The sequence below is a fragment of the Stigmatopora nigra genome, chromosome 9, assembly GCF_051989575.1.
Source record: "Stigmatopora nigra isolate UIUO_SnigA chromosome 9, RoL_Snig_1.1, whole genome shotgun sequence".
Classification (NCBI taxonomy): Eukaryota; Metazoa; Chordata; class Actinopteri; order Syngnathiformes; family Syngnathidae; genus Stigmatopora; species Stigmatopora nigra.
The window spans coordinates 7,905,003-7,932,471 of NC_135516.1; the positions used below are offsets into that span (position 1 = coordinate 7,905,003).

The following is a 27,469-nucleotide window of genomic DNA, read 5'->3' on the forward strand; positions in this document are numbered from 1 at the left end:
GAGCTGAAATTAGTGGCGTTATGAGTGAACTTTTGCTGATGCATGACGTCGTCGTTTAACTCTTGACTGTGGACTTAACACTTCTAGGCATTTTGTAAAAAGGCAGTAAAGGTACATTTGTACATTCAGTTTCAATGAAATGAGAAACTCTAGAGACATTTTTAGGAAGAATTTACTGCTAGTGGAAGCTCATTTCTTTATAGTGCAAGGTTATTTCACTTCTTATCAATGAAGCAACCTGAAGAATGTAAATCTATCCGTTTTTATTAGAGCTTGCCACCCCTGATTTAAATAGCTATTTTTTCATATCTTGTTACACGTTTTCTACTGTTAAGATGCTCCTTTCACAATTTAAAGCATTTTAAATCAGCAAGCTAGTCATTTAGTATTTTATGTTTGGTATCTATCCGCTCTATTTATGCTGTTGCATCACAATATGTGTTTTTTCTTTTAAACTGATCGTAATTCTACTGTAGAACTGTTTTACCTTGAATTCCAAGATTGTAGACAAAGTTAATCCAAAGCCTGCTATTGATTATGGTTTATTTAGAACTGGAGGACCTTCTCCTAGTTTAGTACTAGATCAGGGTTGGGCAAACTTTTCGTTCCGGGGGCCACATTGACTTTAAAAATTTGACAGATGGGCCGGGTCAGCACAAGATACGATACATATAAAAAAGTGCATCCGTTAACAGTACATATGAAACATAGGCCGGATGTGGCCCGCGGGCCGTAGTTTGTCATGTCTATACTAGATGGCATCGCTGTCAACTGTTATCACTGAAGGAATGAGTTAACCGACTGTGATGTAACAGTGATGCAACACCCTATGATCCGATTCTTTTAGTACAATGTCAAAGTGAGTTTTGGCATACTCTGGCGTAAAAATGTATAGTATGGTCTTTATCAGATTTAGGACTATACATGTGATTTGATTTCGGAATAAACTTTCACCTCTGAAACTTTTCCTTTAAATTTATACAAGTTGCCGTTGACCTCCTAGATGCAATAACCTTGGTAGTAAAAAAAATCCATAAACGATTTAAATAAAGGACCAGAAGTCTGTAGATTGGTGCTAGAGATACCCCACTAAAACAGTGTTTAGCATTACCAATAGCTATTTTTGTCGTTGTTGTGTCAGAATGCGCCATATCCTCCGGGCTGTTTGCCATTAATGTACCGTGGCATAACACCCATTAACACGTTTTTAATGTGACACGAAAATATGGGTAGTATGTATTATCATTAAGGAAATTATGATGGAGCTGTTAGTTTAAAATAAAATGGAGGGGGGAAAATCCCATTAGCACGGCTGTCAGCGTGCTTGACACGCGGCTCAGGCGTGCCGGACGGGAGCGTCGCGGGAGCTGGCCGATATCTCCTCTTATTTCGTGGCGCGCGTCTGTCTTATTGTCACGGATTGTCTGATAGCCAGACAGTGATTGATCCCCACCGTTTTCCTTTGGCGAAATCAAATGAGATGTTGCCTGGTCTTATTTGCATATGACTAGTCTGACTTTACTTTCCGAATTGGCAATAATTGCAAGCATCTTCCCTTCTCTATATGACTAAAGGCTTACAGACATTATGCTATGTGATTAACATGCTGCTCCATTGCAAATTATTCATGACACTAATCATCAGTTCAAATAATGCTCATTAAGAAAGTTAGTCATGTGTGTGCGTACGTTCCTCCACCCGCCTCCTCTCGGGCCTAATTGAAGAGGGTTGACCTAAGGACCCCCAGCTAAATTGAGTTGTAGTCCCCGTGGCGAGCGTCTCCGTCGCGGTCAGTAAGGGCGGATTACAGCACTATTGTGCCCGCCACCGTATCGTCCAGGCTGCTTGTAACCAAGCGGATGAGTCACGCATATCCAGGAAAAAAACACACACACTTTTCAAGCGTGTGTTTGTGTTACCCAGCAGGATTTCATCTGATGGATTGCAAAAAAAGTGACTGTGAATTTGTCATCTCTGACTTTTTTTAATCATTCAATGCATTGTGTACATTTTTCATCTTATCTACACACAATTAATTCATCGCTAAAAAAGGGAAGCAAACCATATGGGGATTGTCACTCATAATAAAATGACAGGTAGTTTCATTCATTTCTGTGTGTGTATGTGAGTGTGTGATTGTGTCCCCGCTGTGTTAATTAGTGGCCTTTAATGTTGCAACATTTGTCGTGGGATTAGGGTGGTTTTTTTTTGTTTGTTTGTTTGTTTTCCCTTTGAGCTGCACTTTGATTATCAAAGGACAATGTTCCCGTGTGGGTTCAATGTTGTATCAACCATTTTTTAAATTATTATATTTTTAACAATCAGAGTGATACACTGTAGCTGGACAAACATAAAATAACAATAGCAACAATTCATCAGCTGACTAGTTTGCTCTGGCGTTTATGAGATAAAGTTAGGCACCAGTTCATTAAAACGACCCTCTTGTCTTTGTCTTTATCGATTTCTCCCAGTTTTTATATATAATTTAGCACTCAAAATTATTGTGGTACGACTTACCCTGAAATGTGGATTTAAAAAAAAATGGATGCCATTCAATGCGACAGACTTCCACACAATTTTGACGTCTTTCAATAGAAATCAATAAGTTAAAGGTGCAATGGATATGTCAATATTCAAAATCTTGCTGATTTTTCATTATCTGTTATACTCTTTAATGTTCAATTCATTTGTCATTCACACTATTTTGATGCCAAACTATTCACATTAGGCTTGGTCAAATATTGCTAAGTAATCTATCATAAAGCCTTATATAAAGTTATAAAGTTTCTCAAATATTCATGGTTTCCCTAATGCAGTCATTGGAAAATAATATTCCAATAACACTGAAAGAAGTGGCTGATTGGTGGACTCTATATGATTCCGATCCTTGTTAAACAGCCATATCATTAGGATGAAAGCCATTTTCCAACATTTCAATGATAATTGTCCGTATAGTTTCGAAAGATGAACACACTCTCTTCCTTCCTCCAAGTCATCTTAACGACAAAACTTTTAATATGTTTACAGCGGGTGACAAATCATCCCCAGACCGCCGCGGCTTCTTACGGTATCATAAAAGAACATTTTCTGCCTGAACTCCCTCATCTCACCAACAGGGATGGTAATCAAAACAAAAAGCAAAAACCCCTGCCACCGATCTCTGATGGAACCACGGGGGATTTATTAGGACCCCCACCCTCGACTCCATTTAAATGATCTCATACACAAAAATCTCCACGGCGTAGGAGAAACTCATTAAACTCTCAGGGCGTCAGTCACCAGAGCCCGTTTCGACAAGAACGTATTGGCTTGATTTTGTCATCTGTGGCGGCGCCGGGGAGCCCCCCACCCCTCACCCCCCCCACACCAATCCGACCGGGCCTCCTTGCATTAAAGGATGCCTTTAATTAATTGCGAGACCCATCATATGTTTGGCAAACATAGCGTAGGGAAGGATTTATAAAGATTTCTAATCTTTCAAGAGCTAAAAAATATTCTGTGCCAAATGAAAGATTAAAAAAAAATGTGTTCAAGACATAACATAAACAAGAGAAGAAAAGGAATTTATTTTATAATATTCTGGTAAACTTCCAATTGCGATTTAGTTTTTTAACCATGTAAATTTAGACTTGAACTGTTTAAGATGGTTACTGTATTGTGACAAATTTGGATTGTGTTCCTTGTTATGTTAATGCTCTTTTTGTATTAGAGTTTAAGCTTGTAATATTGCAAATTAATCCTCTTAATATCACTCACTTTATTCTTGTAGAATTCAGACCACATAACATGCCACCACACACACAATATTGCAACTTCTCAAATGAATAATAATCGTAATAGAGCAAGACTATTCCCTCATGCCTTGTAAAATGTCAACATTTTTCTTTCTTTATAGCTAATTTTCTTGCTTCCATTCCTTACCTTAGTCTTGTAAATTTTTCACTTTTATACTATTGATGTAAATACTTTATTTGAGCATTACCATAAGATCTTCTTTCCTCTGCTGCAATTATTTAATGTCATATTTCCTTTTTAATTTACCTCATAGTTGCTACTTTATTCTAGTACATTTTTTCTATCCTTATAACACAATCACCTTTTCTTTTTTTTCTTCTTATCACACACCAAATTTTTGTGTTTTTCTTCAGAACGTGGCCCTAAATTCTCTTTTGTGGCATTCAAACTTTTAGCTCCACACTTTCCTCTTCATTTTTCACGGCGGTTCGACTCCCTACTCGCGTCTAACTCGGGTTCCCCTGAGTCGAAAGGCTTCTGCCGCCATAGGATCTTGTCTTAATTATGCAAAGTACAGGATATTTTGCGCAGTTTTAAAAGTGCGACACTTACTGCGTCGGCAGTCACTGCCACACTCCCCTGGCGGGAGGTCCTGTCAGACTCCCCCTTTCCTTGCCCAGGAAATGAAAGGCTGGAAAATACATAATGGAGAATGCAATTCAACTTCACGGGTGGAACGCAGAGGCGTAAGAAGCCCTTAGCGAGACCTTCATTTTACATGGAGCAGGTGGGAGACTCTTTTGTTCTCTTCCCACTGTTAAAATCCATTTCACTCTTCGTACTTGACGCAACTCTTGGAAGCCTCATGCAGTTGCTGATGTGAAATCTTTTTTTTTTTTTTTAAACTAAATGCAAGCCCTTTCTTTTCCAAGACGGCCACTGTCATTATAATGTCGTTCAAGTTGCTGGGTGGAATGGGTTGTGCTGTGTTTAGAGGGGTAGTTTAGATTTAGAAAACTGTTTAAATTTTAAAAAAAAGTTGTATTTTTATAGTACTCAATCATTTGTACACTTTGCTCTCACCCTTAACTTTGCATTTGGCTGTGCTTTTGAAAAAAAAATGGGAGCAGGCAAACTTCTACTTATAGTATAGCACAGAGGTAGGGAACCTATGGCTATGGAGCCATATGTGGCTCTTTTGATGGGTATATATGGCTCTCCGCTAACCTGTGTGGTAAAATATGGGTATTGTTAAGTCTCTAATGCACCAATTGGAGCGTTACACTGGAACTGTGGCGCCGACATGATCTCTAGCGCCTTTTTAATCATAAATTTTCTTCATTAGACTCTTCTGCATGCATACTGTCATTGGTACTCATTGATTAGCAACAGCTCAAAATGTTCTCAAAAGAATTCAGACACTTTTTTTAGTTTCAAAGTGGGGAAATGATTAATAAATGTACACATTTTTATGTATTTTTACTTTTTAATTCTTAGTATGACTCTCAAGGAATAATATTTGAAAATATGAATTGTTTATGGCCTTCTTGGTCAAAAAGGTTCCCGACCCTGGACTATAGCACCTTCATCCTTTTATTTAAAAAAAAAAAAGTGTACTTTAGTTTAAAGTACTAATTATAAATTTTACCTTTGTTTTGATCATTTAGAGAAAAATGACTTCTTGCCATCTGGGCATAGCATTTATCAGCTGATATCTGTAATTTCCGACTTTAGGAGATTTTTTTTGTATAGCTTATGAGGTGTTTCTATGAAAAAGATCAAACAACCAGAGGATGCAGATCCTAATGTGTAAGTTTCTAAGAGGAGAGTTTATTCAATCATACTCACCCAAATTTTTGATAAAATACACAAATTACATCCAAAGGGCTTCAAGTTTCATTTTGTACACAAAAAGTCTGCTTTCGGTCGAGCGCCTTACAAAATAAAGGCATACGACTTCATTTTTCCACCAACTTGAATTTCTAAAATGAGGCTGATCCCTTTACTCTAATTTGAGCTCACCTAAGGAAACACCAAAAAAAAACAACCCTTCAGTGGTTTCTATGACTGTAAATTCATAAATTGGAACGCACAGGACCGTTGTACTTGGATCAAAAACTGTATTTCTTGGCTACGAATTAAATTAAATACACATTTGAGTTCTCCATAAGAGCCCATTTTAAATGTGGTGACTTCCTGGTGTCTTATTGCATATGCCCATAAATTCCATTTATTCCCTATTGAACGTTCCCAATTTACCACCCTCATTCAACTCTCCCTCTTCTACAGTCTGGCGCTAAAAGTAAAAAAAAAAAAAAAGCAATTCAAAGAGACTCTGGCTTGTTTTTGCATGCTCAATTTAAAGTCAGCATCCCTAAAATCACCGTCTGATCCACCGTCTTACCAAAGGTTTCATTCGTCCGTGCCGACATTTCATGGGACGCCTCCATTATTCACAGTTCTTATTTACGTGTGTGATTGGTTTGCCTTGTTGCCAATAAAACTCATCCATATGAAAGGCTGGCGTGGATTCCCAAAACTCAGGTCGAGCTGTGAAAAGCGGTCCAAATCTCTCGGCGGTTTTCGTTTTTTTTTTGCTTGTAAATAATAAAAAAAAGAGGGAAATCTCATCTCACTGTGTCAAATTTTTTTTCCCAACTATTAACTATCTTTTCCTTACTTTTTCCTCCCTGAAACCCCTTTCCCTTCTCTCTTTCTCTGTTCCTGACAGTAGAAGACAATGTGACAGAAGAGCAGCAGCAGCAGCACAGTCCCGGGCACACTGCCATTCCGAGCGGTAATGCTCCATTTCATATTTCATCATTTTTTGTCTGGAAAGTGGATCATATATCTGTGTGTGTGTGTGCGTGTGTTCACAAGGATCTGTGTTTCCTGTTGTTGAGGTTTTTATTGAGTAACCTGCTTTGCTACTGAATGTTATTTTTATCATAGTACAACTTTTTCGTGGCTTTATTTTCATTAAATTCTAAACATTGACAGGAGTACATTTAGTTTTTTCCTTTTCATGTTTCAACTTATGTTACAAATTAAGGTTTTCCCATATTATTAAGACTTTGGCAATTAGTCAAGTTGTCATTTAATAGCCTGTACGTACTTTAGTGGCCAGTAAAGTATACCCATGCATTCAGATGTGTTTAAAGTAGCCCTCATGTGCGCTTTACTTTGCCTCACACCACTGTGTCGTATGTAGATGAATGTTTCCCGTCTCCGAGCACGGAATTAACGCTGGCCCTTTAGGAACGTTATGGCAAATTCAGGTCAGAAAATGAGTAGGACACCCCCATACTAACTACAAGTTCCCCCCCTTATGAAAGAAAGCTGCCCCTGATGCACCACACTGTATATTTTCATGTCATTCGTCTCTGCTAAAGGTCAGTTCTCAGGTGAGCTTATTTTAAAAGGAATATGGATGGTTTGACCCAACAGGCTTGGGGGGGGATGCTGTGGGTAGTTGTGCCAGTCCGGTGTTCTTTTCTCACTTCTCTCGCAAAGCAACTCAGCATTTAAGTGTTAAAAATTAGAGTACTATAGTTGTTGGTGCTGGGATTAACACTGTTAATTAGGAGGACAACTCAGTAATTCTGATGAGCAATTAGGCTTGGTATTGGTTGCGTCCTGTACATCAATAGATGGAGTATCCTCTCTGATGGTCTCCCCCTTGTTAAATGTAATGCTACTAATAGTTGGGTAGCATAAAAATGCAATCATGTTTATCTACCCCTCTTGTTCTGTTTTTTTTTCTCCTTGATTCCTGTCAAGCTGCATTTTCTTTAAATGGGAAAAAGACTACATGAATTACTCCAGACATAAAAAAAGCATTGGCAAGACTTTTTTTCCTTGATATATTTTAACCATATTTCTTCCTAAATTTTCTGTTATAATTAAAGGAGCATTTTGTAGGGCTTGTGCCCAAAAAACGCTCCTACAAGGATCACCAAATTCAGATTAAAATCATATTTTCCAACCTTTGACATGCCAGATAAGCACTGCATGTTGCATTATCATACAAGTGTTGCATTTTAATCAGAAAAGGTGTTGGCCTATTGTCAATTTTGTCATTTTTCCATGTTTTTCAAAGGCATCACCCATGGAAATCCTTCGTTTGCTTCTTAATTTGTCATAACTCATTTAACATTTGGGCCAAGGTTTTTTCTTCCCGGTTGGAACATGACATCATTAATTCTGTCTGTGAACATGGTAGCAATCAATGTAGCCTACAGGGCTATGGCAACCTGGAAAAAGGACAAAGAAATAATCTCTTAGTTGGCTAATGGTGAAAAAAATGGACACAAATGAAAACAATAGCACCTAAAAAATGGGTGAGTATCGACTCTTAAAATGGGAAAATCGCATCTCAATCGCTAAGAACTGTATTAGAATCATTTCCACAAATCATGTTTCTTTAATATCTATTAAATTATTAGAACCATTTAATGAATAATTGAAGTGCAAATCCTACATAAAGTACTAAAATCTGTTGGATTAAATTGTGTAGAAAATTGCTATTTGACAGCCATAGTTTATAAGACCTTTTTAATGGGATGGCTGGCAGAGATCCAAAAATTAATTTTGACATTGCCACTTGTGCTAATGCCACACTAATGCATAAGCAAAGTAAGTGATCCGGTATTTGGCCACAAAGAAGGATCGGGATGCTTGATCTAATAACATCAATTCACGTATCAGCTCTCTCGAGCTCGCCATCGAGTCTTTTTCAGTGGTTTTTGTTCTCACCCAAATGTTGAGACCAACAGAACATGGTAAATGCCAACTGAACAATATTGTATTTGTGTGCTGCTCTTATAATTTGTATTGATGGATATTAGTCGGTGGTTGCATGGAATGAACCACCTCTTGGTCTACTGTAAAGCTCGACTCGTGGAAATCTCCCGTCACACGCGTCTCTGCGAGTGGGCGGCAAGCCACTGGGTGATCGATGTCTGCCTGTGGAGAAATCCAGAGGGCACACAAATTAATTCCTCACTTTTCCTCATTTGTGAGTGATTTCTTTGGTCAAAAGAAGGGTCGATGATGCGTGATGCTCTTACAAATGTCATCCAAGCCCATTCGCCATTTTGAGAGAGAACGAGTGTTATGGTATTGATTCTATTCTTGTAATCTGGCAATTTTAATCTTGCACAATATTACTGGATTCTACAATTTAATTCCCTGTATATGTGGCAAATATGTTGCCATAGTATTCGGTGTTTTTCTTGTAATATTGCAATTTCATTTTTTTTCTATTACTTTCCCATCAGATTATCTTTTTTTTCTTCACCCCATACGTCAAATATTCTTTTTTTCCCCTCTTCCCCATTTCAAGTGTGGCTCTAATACTCTTTAGTGACTGCCCAACTTGCCACTTTGATGAACACGGCCACAATATCCATTAAGACCCCCTGACGAGCTTCAGGCTTAATCAGACCTACCTCTTAGCAGACCCCCAGTCGAGTGCTTCCATGAGTGGTCTGCAAGCCCTGCTTCCTGTTTCTCATTCATGTTTGACAGAACGCAAAGCCAAATGCTAACAAAAGACAGAAATATATATAAAGCCTCATTAAATCCCACTATTCTCTCCATACTGCGCCTCTATATATCTCTATATATCTACATATCTATCTATCTATCTATCTATCTATATATATATATATATATATATATATATATATATATATATATATATATATATATATATATATATATATATATAAATCTCTATATATATATATAAATCTATATATATATATATATAAATCTATATATATATATATATAAATCTATATATATATATATATATATATATATATATATATATATATATATTTATTTATATTTCTATATATATTTAAATATATAGATATTTATATATATGTATGTATGTGTATATATATATATATATATATATATATATATATATATATATATATATATATATATATATATATATATATATATATATATATATATATATTTTTTATATAAGGCGCAGTATGGAGAGAATACCAGGATTTAATGAGGCTTTTGGTTAGGCCGTGCTTGCCGTGCAAAGCTTAAGACATTGCTGCCTGTGTATAATTATAACCACATGCCCGCCGCATTACTTATATCCCTTTTAGTTCTCCCATTTCTGGATACACGCTGTCGCAACGTCTTAAAAGCAGCCCGGTAGCGTCGGCTCGATGTTACGGCAGGGTTCGCATCGGCTGCGGTAGTCGATGACTCCTTTTTGCTCGTCTCTACTTCACAAAATCTTATTCTCTATTATTCATTGGATATTTTTTGATGTTTTGCTCCACTCAGTACGTTAGCAAGGCGCTGCTTTCACAAGCCTGTCAGACAGGAAACAGAGGAATCGTTCAAATGTTGTTCCTCATTCAGCCACTTTGATTCCCACTTTTCTTTTTGTCACTGTTTTTTTTTTTTTGTACTTGCCAATGTAATTCAATCTCAGAATTATTTGGTTTACTGTCATCATTTTGACAAATGAATTATCTTTTCAGTGCCTCTAAAGAATATCCTGTTTAGAATGAAATTACTATAGTATTGTATGTTGAGAAATTGTTCTCCGAGTCGAAATCTGCTGGGATAGGCTCCAGCACCCCTGAAACCCTTGTGAGGATTAAGCGTTTCAAAAAATTTAAAAAGTTAATGCTCTTTTCTATTTTTCCATTGCATTCTGGTTTTAAAATAGAAAAAAAAACATCTGAGTTCCAATAATATCCTGGGACTATTGTTATTATATTCCATCATCTATGAATATGATAAATATAGTAATGTTTTTCTCGTAATATTTAAAGAGTTTTGTCATTTATTTTCTTTTGGTATTTTCTTCCTTGTACAATTCAACTTTTATTCAGGTAACATTTCAAGAAATTAATATATTTAATATATATATAACATATCAAATTGGGTCACATAAAGCTCCATACCTTAAAAGAACCAGAAAGTCAACCAATTTCTTTCAAAGTCACAATAATGACTGAATTCTTTTCCTCATACTTGACAAACCTCTACAAGGGATTTTGACCACTGAACAAGTCTTTATTGAGGCAAAACACAGTTCACATTTGGGGGGGTTCTTACAAAACATCCCTTACAAAAAATGTCACAAAATGTGACTAGACTGTTAAATTGAAGTACCTTGAGGAAAAGCATTTAATGCAAATGTTTCCAAACCAGTCCTCAAAAGTGGATGCAGTCCTGGTTTTTGTTCCAACTGAAAGAGCACAAACATTTCCTCCTAAAGCAAGCAGCACCTGACTTCCATCAACAGATTACACTAACCAGGAACTAGATTGGTGAAATTGTCTTGTTTGTTTGGAATGACATTCTACACTGACTGCAGCTCTTTTTTAAGCTCAAATTCAATGGCTGTGGCTGTTAATATATGCATGTTATTGGCATTTTCTAGGTAAGAACATATTTTATTGTTATTTAAAAAAAATGAATATAAAACAGTGAGATTAGACAATTTAATGCAGAACACCTGATGATCTCTTGCAGCACAATAACATGCCATGATAAAATAGTTAAGAATCATTGTTCTAGATAAAAAGCTTTACTTTATTTGTCAAGTAATGTGTAAGATGCATGATTGCAAGACATTTTTTGGTGATTTGAAGTATTTAAAAAGGTTAATTAGGGCTTTGTTTTTCGATTTTCTTTGACTGCAAATTCAGACAATCTGTCAAAACAATCCTAAATATGATACCTAGAGACTCTTGGAGCTGGATGGATGCATTCAATTCTTGCTTAATTATTAATGTTGGTTAACAATGCATGGCATTAGAGAACGTGACCTGCAGTATGTGTGGATGTACGTACTGTATATAAGGTCTGGGGGTGTAGCAAAGATTTTAGATATTTAAGTAATGAGGTGCTGCCAAGCATGTGAAGGTTATTCAATCTTAATGCCCCCCCCCCACGCCCCCTTTCCCCTCGTATCCACGCTCTCTGTGATAAAGGCGTACGCTCACCTTTGATCAAGCTCGCCGACATGTGTCGAGAGAAGCTGCTCGCTGGTTAAAATAAATTCTTAATTTGAACTTGGGGGTGGTTTTGGAGGAGGTTGGGATTCGGAAGCAAGGGTGGGGCATCACAGGATCATGATCTCCGGGAAGTGATGGGGAAATAAGGAGAGGCGCTTGAGCGGGTAATTATGTTTCCAACATGTGCACAAAGAAGCCTGAAAGCCCAGACGGAGATCTTCTTTGTCCAAAGGCAAGATGCCTTCAAACTGCTGTAGTTTCTTTTTATTTTATTTTTGAGGAAGTGTGTTCTCAATAGGATAAATTAAGTAGAAATGGGGTGTAACATTTTTTTTGTTAAATGGGCTTTGAATGAGATGTTTAGAAGCCAATAAGAAGGACATATTGGCAGCCTAGTACTGATTCTGGTGTTTCTAGGACTAGAATTGACACATGTAAATGGTCTGAATTCAGTTTTGGTTTGTTATGGGCTTTGAAGTAAGTTTTTCATCATTGCTATGGCAACCCTGGATCTTTTTACGTCTGGGTTCTAAATTATTGGTGACATCTCATGTGTCTTGTGTGTTCAAATACGATATAGATGTGTTTTTCGCTTCATTTTGTTGGTGTGTTTGTTTGTTTGATAACATTGAGCTATTTGATAAACTAATAAGTGTATACTTAAGAATGCTTGAGTCAAACAATGTTAATATAGCCTAATCTCTACTTTAATTAGGACTAATAAACTGTTGTATTTTGGGTTCATCCATCATATACTTTCGGTACATAACAAAGCCACTATTAGTGTTCCGGTGACATTTATAATGGCACAACTTTCATCTTGTGCCCCGACGAGTCTCCAGGACCCCCCACCTTTTAGACTATTGAATATTTCTGCACTTAAATATTTATAAGCCTTTAACTGATATTCTCCTCTGAGCTCCATTAGCTCCACTAGGGACCTGTGGTCCCTAGCAGGGGATCCCACTGTACTTTTGTGCCCTCCCCCATGGTGGTCTGCCCACATGGAGACAGGTGGTGAAAAGAGGGAGGAGGAGGGTGAATGAATCCAAAACAAAAAAGGCAAAATTACAGGAGTTTATGTAGTTTTCAATAGATAACTGTTGATCTTAAAGCCTAAACATTCTATGTTCCTTACGGAAAAAGAAGACTACACTATTTCTAATTGTCATAGGTTTGATGCATTGTTTTTTTTCCTTTTTGTCGAGAGAAAATCTATGGCAGGGTGAGGGAACCTATGGCTCGGGAGCCATATGTGGCTCTTTTGATGGGTGTATATGGCTCGGGAGCCATATGTGGCTCTTTTGATGGGTGTATATGGCTCGGGAGCCATATGTGGCTCTTTTGATGGGTGTATATGGCTCTCCACCTTTTTAAATCATAATTTTTCTTCATTAGACTCTTCTACATTGATACTCATTAATTAGCAACAGTGAAATAATGTTCTCAAAAGAATTCAGACTTTTTTTTTACTTTCAAAGTGGTGAAATGAATTATAAATGCTCACATTTTCATATATTTTTACTTTTAAATTCTGAGTATGGCTCTCAAGGAATAATGTTTTGAAAATAGGAATTGTTTATGGCTCTCTTCGTCATAAAGGCTCCCGACACCTGATCTATGACAATCACTGATAGCAAATGAATTAAAACCATTTCATCAGTTAGACAGTAAAATGCTCTCCGATTAGCCGTGCATCTCAGTGTGCGATTGTGACCATTAATGTGTGCATGCGCCACTATTGATCTGCTGTCCGTCCAGCAGAGACTGTGAGGAGATGTCCTGATCTGATAGATTACTGTATAAAGCCCGCGGGCACAGGAACCTCAAGTATTGACGCGGCTCTTTAATCCCAGGGTCGGACGTGACCTTGCCATGTCAAGTGCTCCCAACACCAGCCCCAATCATTCTCCGCCTTAAAGCCCTCCCCCCACATATGTTCCATCTTCTCTCACCATTTCCAACATGTTGCATCCACTGAGGGTGTAGTTGCATCAGAAATCTCCATTCATTATTTTATATATCTTCCTTAAAGCATAACTAGAGCAGAAAATAGTCAAATGGATAGTGACGTTTATATACATTCCCACAAACCCCACAACTGAAGTTTAAAGCTGCTGCATTTAAAAAATAAAATAAAAAAACAACCTCTACTGACATGATTTGTATATATTAGTTACATTAGTTAATACCAGCTCCAAGTTAGCCAATGATTCTTAGATGAAATTGGTTCAAATTTAAGATTCTAAACACAGTTTGGGGTAAACAAAATAAAAATGGATTTTTAGAGACATATGCTTGAAAAAGAGTTGACTTTGTACTGCCTATTTTCATTCTGTGTCAGTAGATGAGGTCTATATTGTGTGGCGTTTGGCCCCTAGAGCGACAGAGGCATGCGTCTGCGAGGATTGGGCTGGGATTTTCATTTTCATGAAACACCTTCCGCTCTCTTCTGCATGCTCCCACAGGGGACCACCAGGCTGATATTTTTAGAGGGCATTTTCAGTCTGCGGGAGGGAAAGGACAATGGAGGGGATGATGTGGCATCAATACTTTTGCGGTGAGTTGGGAGGGGTGTCTTAATCAGTCTGGAGTGAACCCTGTATGTATTAGGAATGTTTTCTTCAATTCTAGTTGGCACCACTGTACAATTCGATCATAGAACTTATCTACTCGTTGTATATAGAGTAAAGGGAAGCCAATGTACTTGGTGTTTGAATTAACTAGTCATGGTCGATGGCAGTTTATGAGTTGAATACTATAAAACTGACCAAAAAATCAACTTTAGAGTATAGTTAGGGGCTATAACTAGAGTGGTTTTAATTCATTATAATTAGGAAAAAAACATAAAGCCGGTTGTGTGAATTATCCATGTTGTATCAACCGTTGTGAAATCTTTTGGTACTTGAACTGGGTGTGGTTTGAATACAGTCAGTGGACAGTCAGCCTGATTCATTTTGTTTTGTATTTTTTTTATCAGGACAAATTTGGGAGGCTTGTTAACAACACATTTTTCTTTATCCTGGGCCATTAATTTATTAATGATGCCTTCTGTTGTTGAGTTGGAGAATTTTTTTAAACATTTTATATGTTCTTTTAATATTGAGTGTCTATTTGTAATATCTGCATATTATAAGGAGTTCAATTATCATTACATAATTACAAAAGCTACTTGTCTTTTCAACTATTGATATGTGAACAGGCAAACAAATAACGCATTTTAGATCCATTGAACCCTATAAAATGTCAATTTTCCATGCACATATCCAATGTTCTGCTTTAACTCAAAAGGATAAATTAGTACACCGTGCTTGGAGTCAGCATTTTAGACAGTTGTTAGTGTTTTATCCTAAAAGATGCATTCTTCGTATTGTTCCCCAAGCCCAGGTATAAATGTAGAAGGTTTAAAATGGCTGCCGGTAAAGTGCAGCAGCTCCTTTTGACCTACAGTGCCTGCGCCTGGGTGGTGATGATTGTAAGTGTGGCTTTTTAATCAGTCTTATTGTGAAGTGTTGGTCACAGCAGGGAAGGGCGAAAAGCATAGCTCGTCGCCAGCTTATAAACACATTCGCCTTGGCTTTTGGGCTTGTTGTTTTCACTTGGCCAAATTGTGATTAAAAAGTGGAATGTCAGTGGTCACTCGGATACACAGAGTCAACCGGAGACAAACGTGGAGATGGATTGAAGGATATTGATGTGCGTGACCCACCGCTGCCTGCAAGCCAGGCTGAATAATTTAGGAAAGTGTGTCATGACGACAGTGGAACACGCACATAAACACTGACGGCTCATTGGTGTGTGTGTATCTGCACTGTTGTGGCCTGGAATGTCTGCTTAATATGTTTTGTCTCCTGACTCATGCAGTCCAACACTACTGCCTGCTGTTTTTTTTTTTTTTTTTCCAGTCCAGCTAAAGCTGCAATCCAGGATTTATTAACTACACTTATTCCCATCAGTCTGCTTTCATATACTGAAGTTTTGCTTGGGTGAAGCAGGGCAAACATGGTGTAAAACCATATCTAATAACTGAGGTGTGTGCATGTGTGTATCGTTCACTTTTCCAACACCTTGCTGTGACACCAGTGGTTACGTTACAAGGGTCTAAATTGAACTCGCATTTTTATTACAGTTTTCATTATTGTTTATTTATTTATTTTTTATTAAATCCACACATTGGATTTTATCTCAGCCTAAAGATATTGGTGGGACCCCTGTTTTATGTTTTGCTTTTTCTACAACCATCTCCAGATCCAGAGTGCGCCTCCGAGAGGGCGTCGGAGGACGCGGAGACTGGGCGTCTGAGGAAGAAAAGGCTCCTCTCTCCTGAGGAGGTCGAGGAGGGAGAAGAGGACGACGAGGAGTCGGCACTGCACAGCTGCGACAGCTGCCGGCAGGTGTTCGAGTCGCTGAGCGATCTCACCGAACACAAGATTAATCAATGCCAGCTGACAGGTAAACAACGCTCAGCCCGCCGCGCCCACCCGCTCGCCACTCTGCCACTCACTTCTACACTCTCGCCGGAGAATACGCCGTCGCCGCGCCAGACTGCCACTTTGGCTCGTCCTGGTGCACATTAGTCATGTTTACTGCACATCAATACCTACAGGTGTCATGTACAAATAGGTCGTCCTTATGTTAGCTGACTTCAGGCTAATGAGGGCACAATAAGTATGCAGTTTTGCTTTCGTAGCATCTCTTATTCCAACAGTTACATGATCACTTCTCAGTTGTGTAGGGCTAAATATCTGTTCTACAGACTTCAGGAGAGTTATCACCCTTTAAAAAAAATAAACACTCCCCAAAGGAGACACTCAAAGTCCAACAATTTTTCCCAAGTTTTAGAACAACCAGTTTATTTTGCGAAAAAATTTAATGGAATCGGAGGCAGTGATAGCTATAGACATCCATTCCATTTTAATGTATGGGACTGGATGTGATCATTCACTCTCAGCCTTCCCTGATCAGAAATATGTCAATGAAAGGAAATGTAATGATGTATTGTCGGCCCTCTAAATCCAAATAGATTGAATGTCCACCACGAAATGGAAGGCACTGAGTTAACTCACAATTTGGACTGTAAATAATACTGAGTCTGCATTGGAAACCCAACACAAATTAAGAATACAGTCAACATCTGCCAATTTCAGATGCACCAAGTCTCTCTTAAAATTGCAGTAGCACCTCCAATTTGGAATTGAATTTAATTTTGTAACCAAACCAACACATTTGTATTACCAATCCATTTTGCTCAATTTTATATTCATACATTTATTTATACATACAATAGGCAGTCATCTCGAGTCAAACCTCTCTAATGTAATTGGTCGTATATTTTTAAAAATGATACGACAGAAAGTAACACAGTACAGCTAACCCCCAGTTTGAGGACCCCTGCCCTGTGGTAACAAGGCTGAAAATGGCAGGAGTCCCAGTGCTAGCTTGCTGCCAGTGGAAGCAGAAAAGAAGGGTGCCATTGGCAGTGTGTGTCATTGACCTGTTGATGGATGAATGGTGCTATAAATACTCTGACAAGGTGGCAGGGAGAACTAATGATGTGATTTGAAGGTTTTTGTGTGTACGTGTGTAGTATACCATATGTGTGCCTGCCTTTCCCGGACGGACAAGCTGTCCTCCTTTGTACAGCCACGATTCCTATCACAACCAAAACCTTAAAATCTAGTCGAAGCTCCAAAGAGAAGAACAATTCATTTTGGAACTGAGGGCTCACAGTAAAAAGCTCATTGCCAGAGATTGACTATATTTGAACTCTAGGGATGATTACCAAAATTGTGTAGTATAATAAGGTACACATTTTGTTGCAGGGACAGTTCACAATAATACTTTGACTAAGAAAATGTCAGGAAAGATGCGTGGTGCCAGGTTAAAGCATAAATGATCATTTCCACCTTGAGCAGGTTGTTGTTAATTGTAGTATGTAAAATAATAATACATTTACATGCAATTTGTGTCACGCCGGAGTAATTGTTTCTTAAAAGATTTCTTTCATTATGAAAAAAACAATATAAACATATATACACTAAATTTGCCATTAGTTCTGACAGAATTTAAAATGTTGGATTAATAAATTAGAGCAAACCAGCTACTTTTCTGTCTCTGTTGTTCCAATTGCATTCCAGTTGAGAAGTCTTGTAATGAATCATGAATGATTTTTGTTGTCTGTGCTATTTTTAATGGTTTTGAAGTGGCAGTACTGTACTGTGGCCCCATACTTTTTTATGTGAGTCATGTCCATATTCTGCTGATAGTGTCGTTGGTAGGAAATAACAACATCCTCCTAGACAAGAGGAGGCGGGAGCCTAGATTAAAATCCACAAATGTGTGAGTGACAATACAAGCGTGTGCATTTGTTTCTTAATTTGCATGCACTTGTACTTATTGTAGGTTTGCACTCGTGTGTATTTGCCTCGTGTGTGAATAGCCGCAAAGTATGCCGAGTGACTGTGAAAAATCAAAGCACGCTTGGCTTTCATTGTCAGCCAAACGAGGCCTTTGAGCGGAACGTATAGTTGTTGAACCTCCTTTAACACGACTGTCCTTCTAATCCAATTTCATCTGTGGAACTCAAGATTTGTCTGTTTGGAACATCAAGACACAAAGGGCATTATTTAAGAGGAAAACGGGGTGAGAATTAAAATTCTCTTTGCTCTAATTAGACTATTATGTGGTGAAATAGTTGGGAAATAGTCTGTATTGTTGTGAGAGTTTGACATTTGATTCCAAGGATTCATGTGAAGTACTCTTAGTATGTTGTGGTCATGACTGACTCAGCCATATTGATGAAGCTTGGTTTTTATGAATGCCAATCTTACGGGTAAATAATTCTTAATTGCTCCATGCAGAAAGAAAAAAAGAAAACAGAGTTTAGATAAGAGCCTCTGTTGTAAGCAAACAAAAGATTGTAATTGTCATTAGGGTATTGTGAATGTGCAGAAACACTCTATTAGTATTCAAACACAGTGAAAGAAAAGAAACTTGAAGATGGCATACTAAGTACTACTCGCTCTGTGTTTGCATAGACCGGGAAATATGGGAGGAGATTTCCTTTGTGGCATTATGTAGACATCCATGACCAATTAATCTGCTTCACATTCAGCCTCCACTTGCAGATGGATGCTTTATTAAGAGACATTTTCTAATCAAGAACTAGCACCTGTTAAAATATCCACTTTTGTCCATTTACCAGTTACTTACAGGGCTCAAAAATAACCCAGGATAATGCGCCACATGCTTCTTCACTATATTTGAAGCCAAAAATATGATCTGTTCACATGTAGTAAGCCTGTATTGACTCATAGTCGGCCAGATCACTTTGACTGGGAGTTGAGAACCTTTCCAATCAAAATAGTTCGGCGTCTACTGGTGACAATGGCAGCCTTTGAATCGAGTAATTTGGCTTTGCTTTATTATTGTAATCAATACCTAGTAACACGACATTTTTGTCTGACCAAAAATGCAGTGGTTTACGATAACTTGGCCCATAGGCTACGTCACAAAGACACATTATTAGATGGCCCCTTTTAGGATACAGTTTGGGTGAATATCCATGACACCTTAGATGGTGGGGGTTCTTGGGCTTAAGAGGTTCATCAAGCTTTTATAAAGCTACAACACAGTAGGTCATAGGCATACTTGAATGTGAAAGAAACCCCATAAAGAAGTCAAAATTTGGTCGACCACACCCAAGATAGACGGAAAGAAAGAAAAAGATGTAACATGTCACCAGGATCAATGACGGCCATTGTCTACCCCCTCTCCGGGCCCCCCTCCCGCTCTGTCTAGTGGAGGTATAACACCTTTCCATGCACTTAAGCCATGACCACTGCAGTGCGCTAAGGGAGCGCAAAGGTATGGATCGCTTCTTGTCCCAGATGCAATCGGCGCTATCGATCGTGCTAATGCTGGACTGCGGAGGAAGGCGAAGGGTTGCGAAAGGCAGCGAGGGGGGAGGGAGAAAAGGAGGGGCAGAAGGGGAGAAGGAGAGTGAGTGCTGCAGGAATGCATCCCCAGGGAGCTTCTGCTGGGCCGGGGCAGGGCTTCAGGAATGCGCCCCTGGAGAGCCAGAGTGAAAGCTATGGGCATGGCTGCAAGAATGTTCCTCCAGAGATTTGAGGCCGGCTGGGGTAGGAGTTGAGGAATGTCCCCCCTTTTCTTCCCCCCCCAACCCAGCCGGAGCACCCCTTCAACATCAGGGGCTCCGAGCGAAGGGGAGGAGGGGTGGCCCCTGCGGCTCCAGGATGGCTGCAGATCAGGTTTCCGTGAGGGGAACGGCATCCTGCCGCCAGGACTTTCGGCCGCCTTGGGGAAGAGAGAGGAGGCCAGAGGGTGTTTTTTTTTCCTTCGCAAGGCTCTCTCTACGAGAAAGCTTTGCCGCCACACTGTTTTTCAACAGAGGAAATGAAATGTTTCAGAGGCGTACAATCCCGTTTCTCCACACTGTCTACTAGTAAACAATAAAAAAAGATATTTGGCCGCAAAGTTTAATTCAAAAGATGCCTTTCACCGCACATCTGAAGGTATTTGAATAGGTCGGCACACACACTCAGACACACACATTTGTCCATTCTTTCATTATGGCTCCGGCTCCCCGGAGCAACACCTTTCCTTGTGTCCTTAGCCCCTCCTTTCCATCCCCTCTCTCTTGAGATTGGCGCCTGGCTATTTTAACCCTCTGCGAGATGACCTTTTTAATAAGTGTCTTTCTCTGTTTTCCTGCCAGCCACTGTGCGAGCAAACAGAGCATGTCTTCTGCCTCCCCCAGATAAAGGAATCAATCAGAAAAGGGTGCGACGGAGAAGCAGTGAGAGATAACTGGGCCATGTATGGATTTATATTATGTAGATTTTTCCCCTTCCTTCCGTCTTCCCTGTAGACATCGCACTCGGCTTCAATAAAGCACATCTCAGATTTATGAGAGAGCTCTATGCTAACGCTCCAAACAATAACATCCTTGGCAAAATGCACCAGGCTGAGGTAATGTGATGGAAATGGTGCGGACACGTTTCTAATATGCGATCTGACGGTGAGCAGGATGAGCCTTCCTGAAAGCTGTGATACGTCTTTTCCTCCCGTTTGAATGCATTAACATCAAGTCTTTAGGTCAGCTGCATGGAAACAGTTAGTAACATCCCTTGACTATGAGCAGCACGCTGGCAGTCGAGCTATGTTTTCTTTTTTTTCAACAGTTTCCAACAGGATCCTCTTAGTTGTACTGTGTCACATTCTGCATTGATCCAACATCTACTATACGAATGCCAAGAAGACTATATGCCAAGACTACATTTGCTTCATAATAGCTCACACAAGACGATTGAATAGCCAGAAAAGAACCCGGTTAATGCAGTTTAAGGCCCAAGTTGTTCTTTTCCTTTCCTACAAAGGATGGCATACTGATTACAAACATTCAAAGAGATGAGAGGTGGTCGGCCAGGGGAAGGATTGCTCACTTCTGGCATGCTGTTTAGGCTTGGTTCTTGTCTCGATTGGGATGGCGTGTGCAATGATTGTTACATGTGAAAAGGTTGGGAGAAAGGGAAAGACAAGGGGAGCTTTAAAGTCGCCAGCTTTGGCTCTTAGTGTGGCTGTGCCAGTAACATTAACAGGAGTGTCATTAGGAATTCTAAGCGGATGCCCTCATGAGAATGCCTCTCTTTCTTTTTCCCTCACTCTCTCTCTCTCTTTCTCTCTCTCCCTCTCTCTCTCGCATTCTCTCTGCTGCATACTGCGCACATTATGCACTGTATAAAGTATTTATCGGCCTTTGTCAGACGAGGACTGCATTTCCGCTGAAAAACAATCAAGATGAGAACGGAGAGCCTCGGTTTGTACGCTCCAGTCAAAAGGCAACTCTTTGCATCATCATCAACATCATCAACGCCCGCCTCTATTCAACACGTTCTTGTATCTACTCGCTCAATCGGTCATCTGCTTGGCTCGCTCACGCGTGTGCACATGCTATATAACAGCAGCACCTGCGTACATTCAATTTGCACTTTTAAGTGGCACGTCGTTTAGCACCCCGCGGGTCCTACTTGACCTCTTTCACCAAGCTCACGATACAGGCTTTACCTTTATTTCATCTTTATTTAAATGTATTCATCCAAGCCGCTTTTCAACACAAAGGACACGGGGGTGTTGGAGCCTATCCCATCCAACAACGGACAGAAGGCAGGTTGCCAGGCAATTGCAGGGTACAATGAGACAAACGACCAATCATGCTCACACTCATACCTCCGAACAATTTTGATTGTTCTATCATCCCACCATGTACATTTTTGGCATGTGATAGGCAACCAGTGTACCTCAAGAAAACCCACCAGGGATTCAATCTCCAATCTCAGAACTGTTTGAACCTTAGTGTTACAGAAGTTATAAGTACTAATACTAGACTTTGATGCTAAACATTTTGTACACATGTTCTTTCCACCATGTAGTGCCCAGGCGTGGATTTCATTGAGGTTGTATTGGCCCAAAATGTGGTTGTCTCACTTTGTCGGCAAGATGCTGACCCAGTCTTCTCATTGTTCGCTTCATTTTCAACATCACGAGCAGAAGAATGTTACATTAAAATTTTATATGACTATGCCTGGCCAAGTTTGAAATACCAAGCGGGTTAAGCGGCTGTTGCTTTTTCTCCCTTGGCAGGGACACTTGCTCGCGGAAGTGGAAAACAGTTGACTGAAAAGACAACTCTCCCGTTGTCAGTACAAGTGACCTCTGCTGCTCTGAGACTTAAAGGCCCCACGTTAATTGATATTTAGACATTGAGGGAGTATATTATTATTATTCAATATCAGTAATTATACATTTGCATTATTCCAATTTCCATCGCAACTTGTATGAAGCCTTTTACGTTAAAACTATTGAATTTATTGTGGGATGGAGGGTTCATGAAGTCCTTTTTTTGGTTTATTTCACAAAGAAATTGAAGTTCCATCCATCGAATACAGTGTAAAGTAGAGTTGTGTGATAGTTCACCTTTTGGGCAATTTTGGCTTGGCAATAGTTTGTCTCGTGCAGAGAAACTATCACGGTAATTGCATTTATTCCTTTACGTTGGTACCCCTGTTCCCGCTCGGTAACTGTTGCATGTGCACAAAGCGTGGAGACGGAAAATGCGAAGATAGTCGTTTACAGCTGTGAGAGTTTGTGGATGCTTTGCGAGGAGGCAGGTGGTGATTAGCTGGTGATGAGTTGACCGCTAGCTCATCCAGTGCACAACACTGCTGGGTGGGGCTGCGGGAGCCAGATAAGGTTGGCATCAGGCTTATCTTCCACAAGGACACGCTCCAGGCTCGCCAGCCGCTCTGCTCGCATTTCTATTAACAAAATTATTAATGCTGTACAGGTTATGCGCAGAGACTCAAAGGAGAAGCCAAATCAGTCTCTGCTCGGCTTGGCCTGCATTAAGAAAAGATATTTAGGAAAGTCATGTTCAAAATACATGAGCTGGTTTCATTTAACCACTGAATAGTGATTAACTCATTCACTACCATTGATGGGGATAAATATCCAATCCCCAACATTCGAACTATAATTCAATGACAATTAATTATTCTTTACCCAGGCAGGCCCCAAACCTTAGTGGAAATATTCCAGTGCTCTTTCGGTGAATTTTGATTGAGTTTATACCAACTCGAAACATAAACTGAACCTTGGTGAAACTCCCAAACAGGTCATAAGCTTTTTCATGGAAATGTAGCGTGCATTGATCCCCCATAGGGTTATTTTTCCCTCAATGGCGTACATGCCAAAGCTGCCAGTAATGGGAGGGGAAAAGGAAATGGAAGGCCATGGAAAAAGTGACCATTCAGACAGGTTTACGTCTCCCAGTGGGGTTAAGGGGCTTTGCACTGTGCAACGCCAGCTGTGACGGCATCCTGCTAACCACTGTGCTTTGGGAACTTTTCGGGGCTATCGTCTACTCAACATTTCCCTTCTTTTCGGCCTCTCCCTTGGGTAGATGTTTTTGTTGGCCATGGCGAAGCTCTTGGGTGGGGGCCGCTTTAGGGCTCTCAGGAGCAGCCACTCCTATACTTCAGAAAATGTGGAGCCAAGCCACCCACAAGGATTGGGGGGTTCTCAAATATCATGTGAGACTAACGCGTTGGTTCCTGAGTACTAATTGCCCCGAACAGACTGTAAGGTGGCGTTCATGAATTGAGTTTAATGTGTAGGTTGGGTGTCGTTGAGAGTTTCTGTGGCCGGCAGCTGGACTCAGCAGTCGGAGGGGACTGAAATTTTAAAACTGTGCAACCAGGTAGAAACTGAGTTACCCTCTTCGTCTTAAGAGCAGTGCACTGCATCTGTAAAGGTAAAGGTCATCTAATCTATTCCACCTGCAATCTGCCCGGCCGAGTGATCGTTCCCAAGCAGTCGATCGATTGATCTGACGGCCTCTCTGAAGAGAAAGTGGCAGCCACTCGTCAGAGGTTGTGCAAAGTCAGATTGGTGCACCGTCCTGTGCTTAACTTCGACATTAATGCAACATTCACAAGTGAACGTGTGTTTCTAAAAAAAAGGGTTTGATGATCTAATCAACATATTGGTTGCTCCAAGACTAATTATCGTCTCTCTCTTCAGAGAAACACCAACGGTTTTTGGATGTCTTCAAGTACAAAAAATCTGAGGGATAAAAATACATTTATAGGTTATCGTCTATCACATTCTGGTAACCGTCTAGCACATTGTTGTAATCATCACCTTTTCTGTTGAAATGTGGCAAATTTGACAAAAAAAAGGATATTGAATGTGATAATGAAGGCGTTGCTTGCCCTTGGCATGAACTCAGGCTCGAGATTAAATTAGACTAAATTTAACATAGGAAAGCAATTCATTTGGTATGGGAAAATGTTCTTGTCCCTTGCGGGTGGTTTAGACCTATAGTAGAGAAACATTAACTTCTTACTCTTTAAATTGACTTCTTGTGAAGGCAAAGGCAATTTGACCTAAGAAACACACACAAAAAGTTATTCTGATCCTTAGATAAACTCATGGAAATGACTTCTACTTTTTATATGTGAATTTATTGAGGGGTAACCATTCTCTACATAATATAATTCAGTTGTCATATACACAGTCTCATTCTATATGCAACGCATGCAATCAAAATCAGATCAACCAAATCCTGCAGGACAGGCTGATGGCCAGTACAGGTGGGGTGAAGTAAACAAAGTGATGATTTCCATATTAGGATATTAAAGACATGGCTGGTGCATCATCATGCTTTGTTGAACATATCCCGGCAATAAAGTCAACAGAAGAAAAACCACACAGTGATTGTATTTTAATCCAATTGCCTGATTATTCGGGCCTCCCATTGGCCGTTCATTATTCTCACATGGCGCCCGTGTGGGTTGTTATCACCCAATCAGACGCAGGACTGTATTCTGAAAGCGCTCTTTCGTTTGCATCCTTTAAACCCTCGGAGCCCTCCCTCTCTACGGGCCTGCCAACAGAATGCCTAATTCCAAAGTAAACTGATTGCTCCCTAAAACCAGATTATTCTGTGATGATGTTAGCTAAATGAGATCGCGCAATTCGGATGCAACCGGGGCGGGCCAGGATGCTTGCCGCAAGATGACTGATCAGCATGTAAAGGGAAACAAGGTTGGAGTAAAGAAGAGGGGGAAAAAAGGTGGAAGAGGCGGTAGAAATCGAAAGTGTGCGAGTGAGTTGTGTGTGCAGTGTGGGGGTGAGAAGGAATGCAATTTGCTTCTCACCTCAGGCGACTGGGCTCTGAGGCCAGTAAATATGCAAACAAGCTGAGCCTGGACATCAATATGAATACCCTGGATGATTACTAATCTGCACCGGAGAAGTAGATTGAGATGTGCTCAGCATCGCCATGCTAAGACGTTCGAGTCCTGACTTAGTCGGAAATTGGAGACATTTACTTTTAAAACTTGCGTGGAGGAGTCAAACAAATTTGCAAATGTGGTCCATCCACACATATTGAAGGTGCTATGTATTTTATAGCAAATAATATACCGAGTATATATTCTGGGCGGACAGTTGGTGTGAATGGTTGGCATGTCTGCCTCACAGCTCTGGGATCCTGGGTTAAAGTCCAGGTCACGTTCATTTGTGAGGAGCTTGCATGTTCTCACCGGGCGTTGGTGGGTTTCTTCCGGGTACTCTGTTATCCTCCCACATTCCAAAAACATGCTTGGTAGGCTGCTTGGACACTCTAAATTGCTCATAGGTATGGGTGTGAGTGTGCATGGTTGTCCGTCCGTCTCTTTGTGCCCTGTGATTGGTTGGCCACAGATTCAGGATTTCCTAAAGTCAGCTGAGATAGGCTCCAGCACCCCCAGTGAGGATAAAGCGGTTCAGAAAATGAGCCGAGTATAAATTCTGAGGAGTTTCCACCTGAGCTGTGAAAACAAGTTGCCCATTTTTAAGCATGAGGTGCACTCATTCTGCATCCTTTAGTTATTCCCCATGCATGTTTCATGGAAGAGAAGCCCTTTGTACAATCTCCAAGTCATTAAGTGTGTGCGTGGTTTAGCTGGCCCGCCTGATAAACAAGATGCCTCAGGATGGCCAGGGGTTATGTTTCTGCAAGAACCAGATGGGGTTAAAGTAGCCCAAAAATGAATCAGGTTAGGGTGCTTTTCATTTTAGGTGATATGACTCAAGTCCAAAGCAGTTCTTCAAGAAATGTCTTTGGAAATATTTTTAAATTCTGTGCAAATGTTGAGTTGACAAATGTGTATGGAATTAAATTAAAAAGAGAATGAGAGAGTATTTACTTCTTTCCTTTTATTAATAAAAGGAGGAAAAATATCAGGTAAAATTTGCTACTGAGTTGCTCAAAAGATGGGATTCATTGAGAAACAAAATAGTTTATGATTCATTTGATTATGGATTACGAGTTGTACTTAGTTGAGAGTAAAACGGCCTTTTTGAAGGAAACCATAACTACAACGTGGCCAATGACAATGATACATTTTACACTTCTACTCTTGCATGATGGCAAAATTGTAAAGGTGCTCCTGCCTTGTTTTTCTTTCTATGGAGACCATAAAAATTGTGTTTCTTTTCAGCACACATTGCATTCACTTGGACCCAAAATTGACTTGATGTAACGTAACCGTAACTCATCCCCTGGCCGAAAAAAATGGCATTCCTGCCCTTATTTCTTTCCTTCATTCCGTTATATCTTTTACTTCTCATCTACTCCTTCCTGTCCATTTGCATCACACTTTCCCCTGCTCTCACCTACCTTGATTGCACCACGCCACCATCACAAACACGGCCGTCCATGTTGGAGCTTAGCAGTCCAAGACCCTGTCAGCTACAAGGAAAAGAGGAAGGACAGACAAGGGAGTTGTCTGTGGCCCTAGGTGCAATGCCTGAGGGTGCACTACGTGTGGAGGATAGTTAGTGCGGGCAGCAGTTTGCAGGTGAATCCACTCATTTTTGGAAGACTTAGAGTGCATTTGCATTATCAGCTTCAGGCAATGCTTCCACTCCCCAAAAAGACCTTGAAATAAAAAAGCAGCCTAAAGTTAGGTCTTTTTTTTAATGTTTCCTCTTCCAGAATACAGCAGCTTGCCCATTGGAGGTGCAGAGGATTTGCTTTGAGTAGTTTGGGCAAAAATATGTTAAAATAAATGCAAAATTCTTTTAATTGTAATTGCAGAAACATATTTTATTCAACAGATTCCTTGAAAAGCACCCAATATTATTAGCTATGTGTCAGT

General features: G+C 39.9%; 1 protein-coding gene across 3 annotated transcripts in view; it reads left to right on the plus strand.

Moving 5' to 3' along the window:
* The window catches only part of znf521 (zinc finger protein 521), a 98,625-nt gene that overhangs the window by 3,031 nt on the left and 68,125 nt on the right, over positions 1-27,469 (plus strand). For 2 of the 3 annotated variants that reach the window (XM_077724458.1, XM_077724456.1), the window contains 2 exons: positions 6,470-6,532; positions 15,993-16,196. Coding sequence is in view for 1 of the 3 variants with exons in the window: in XM_077724456.1 (XP_077580582.1) it covers positions 6,470-6,532; positions 15,993-16,196 (267 nt within the window). In the remaining 2 variants the exon portion in view is untranslated. Of the gene's footprint in view, positions 1-6,466; positions 6,533-15,992; positions 16,197-27,469 lie in introns of all 3 variants that reach the window. The other variant, XM_077724457.1, reaches the window with a different exon arrangement.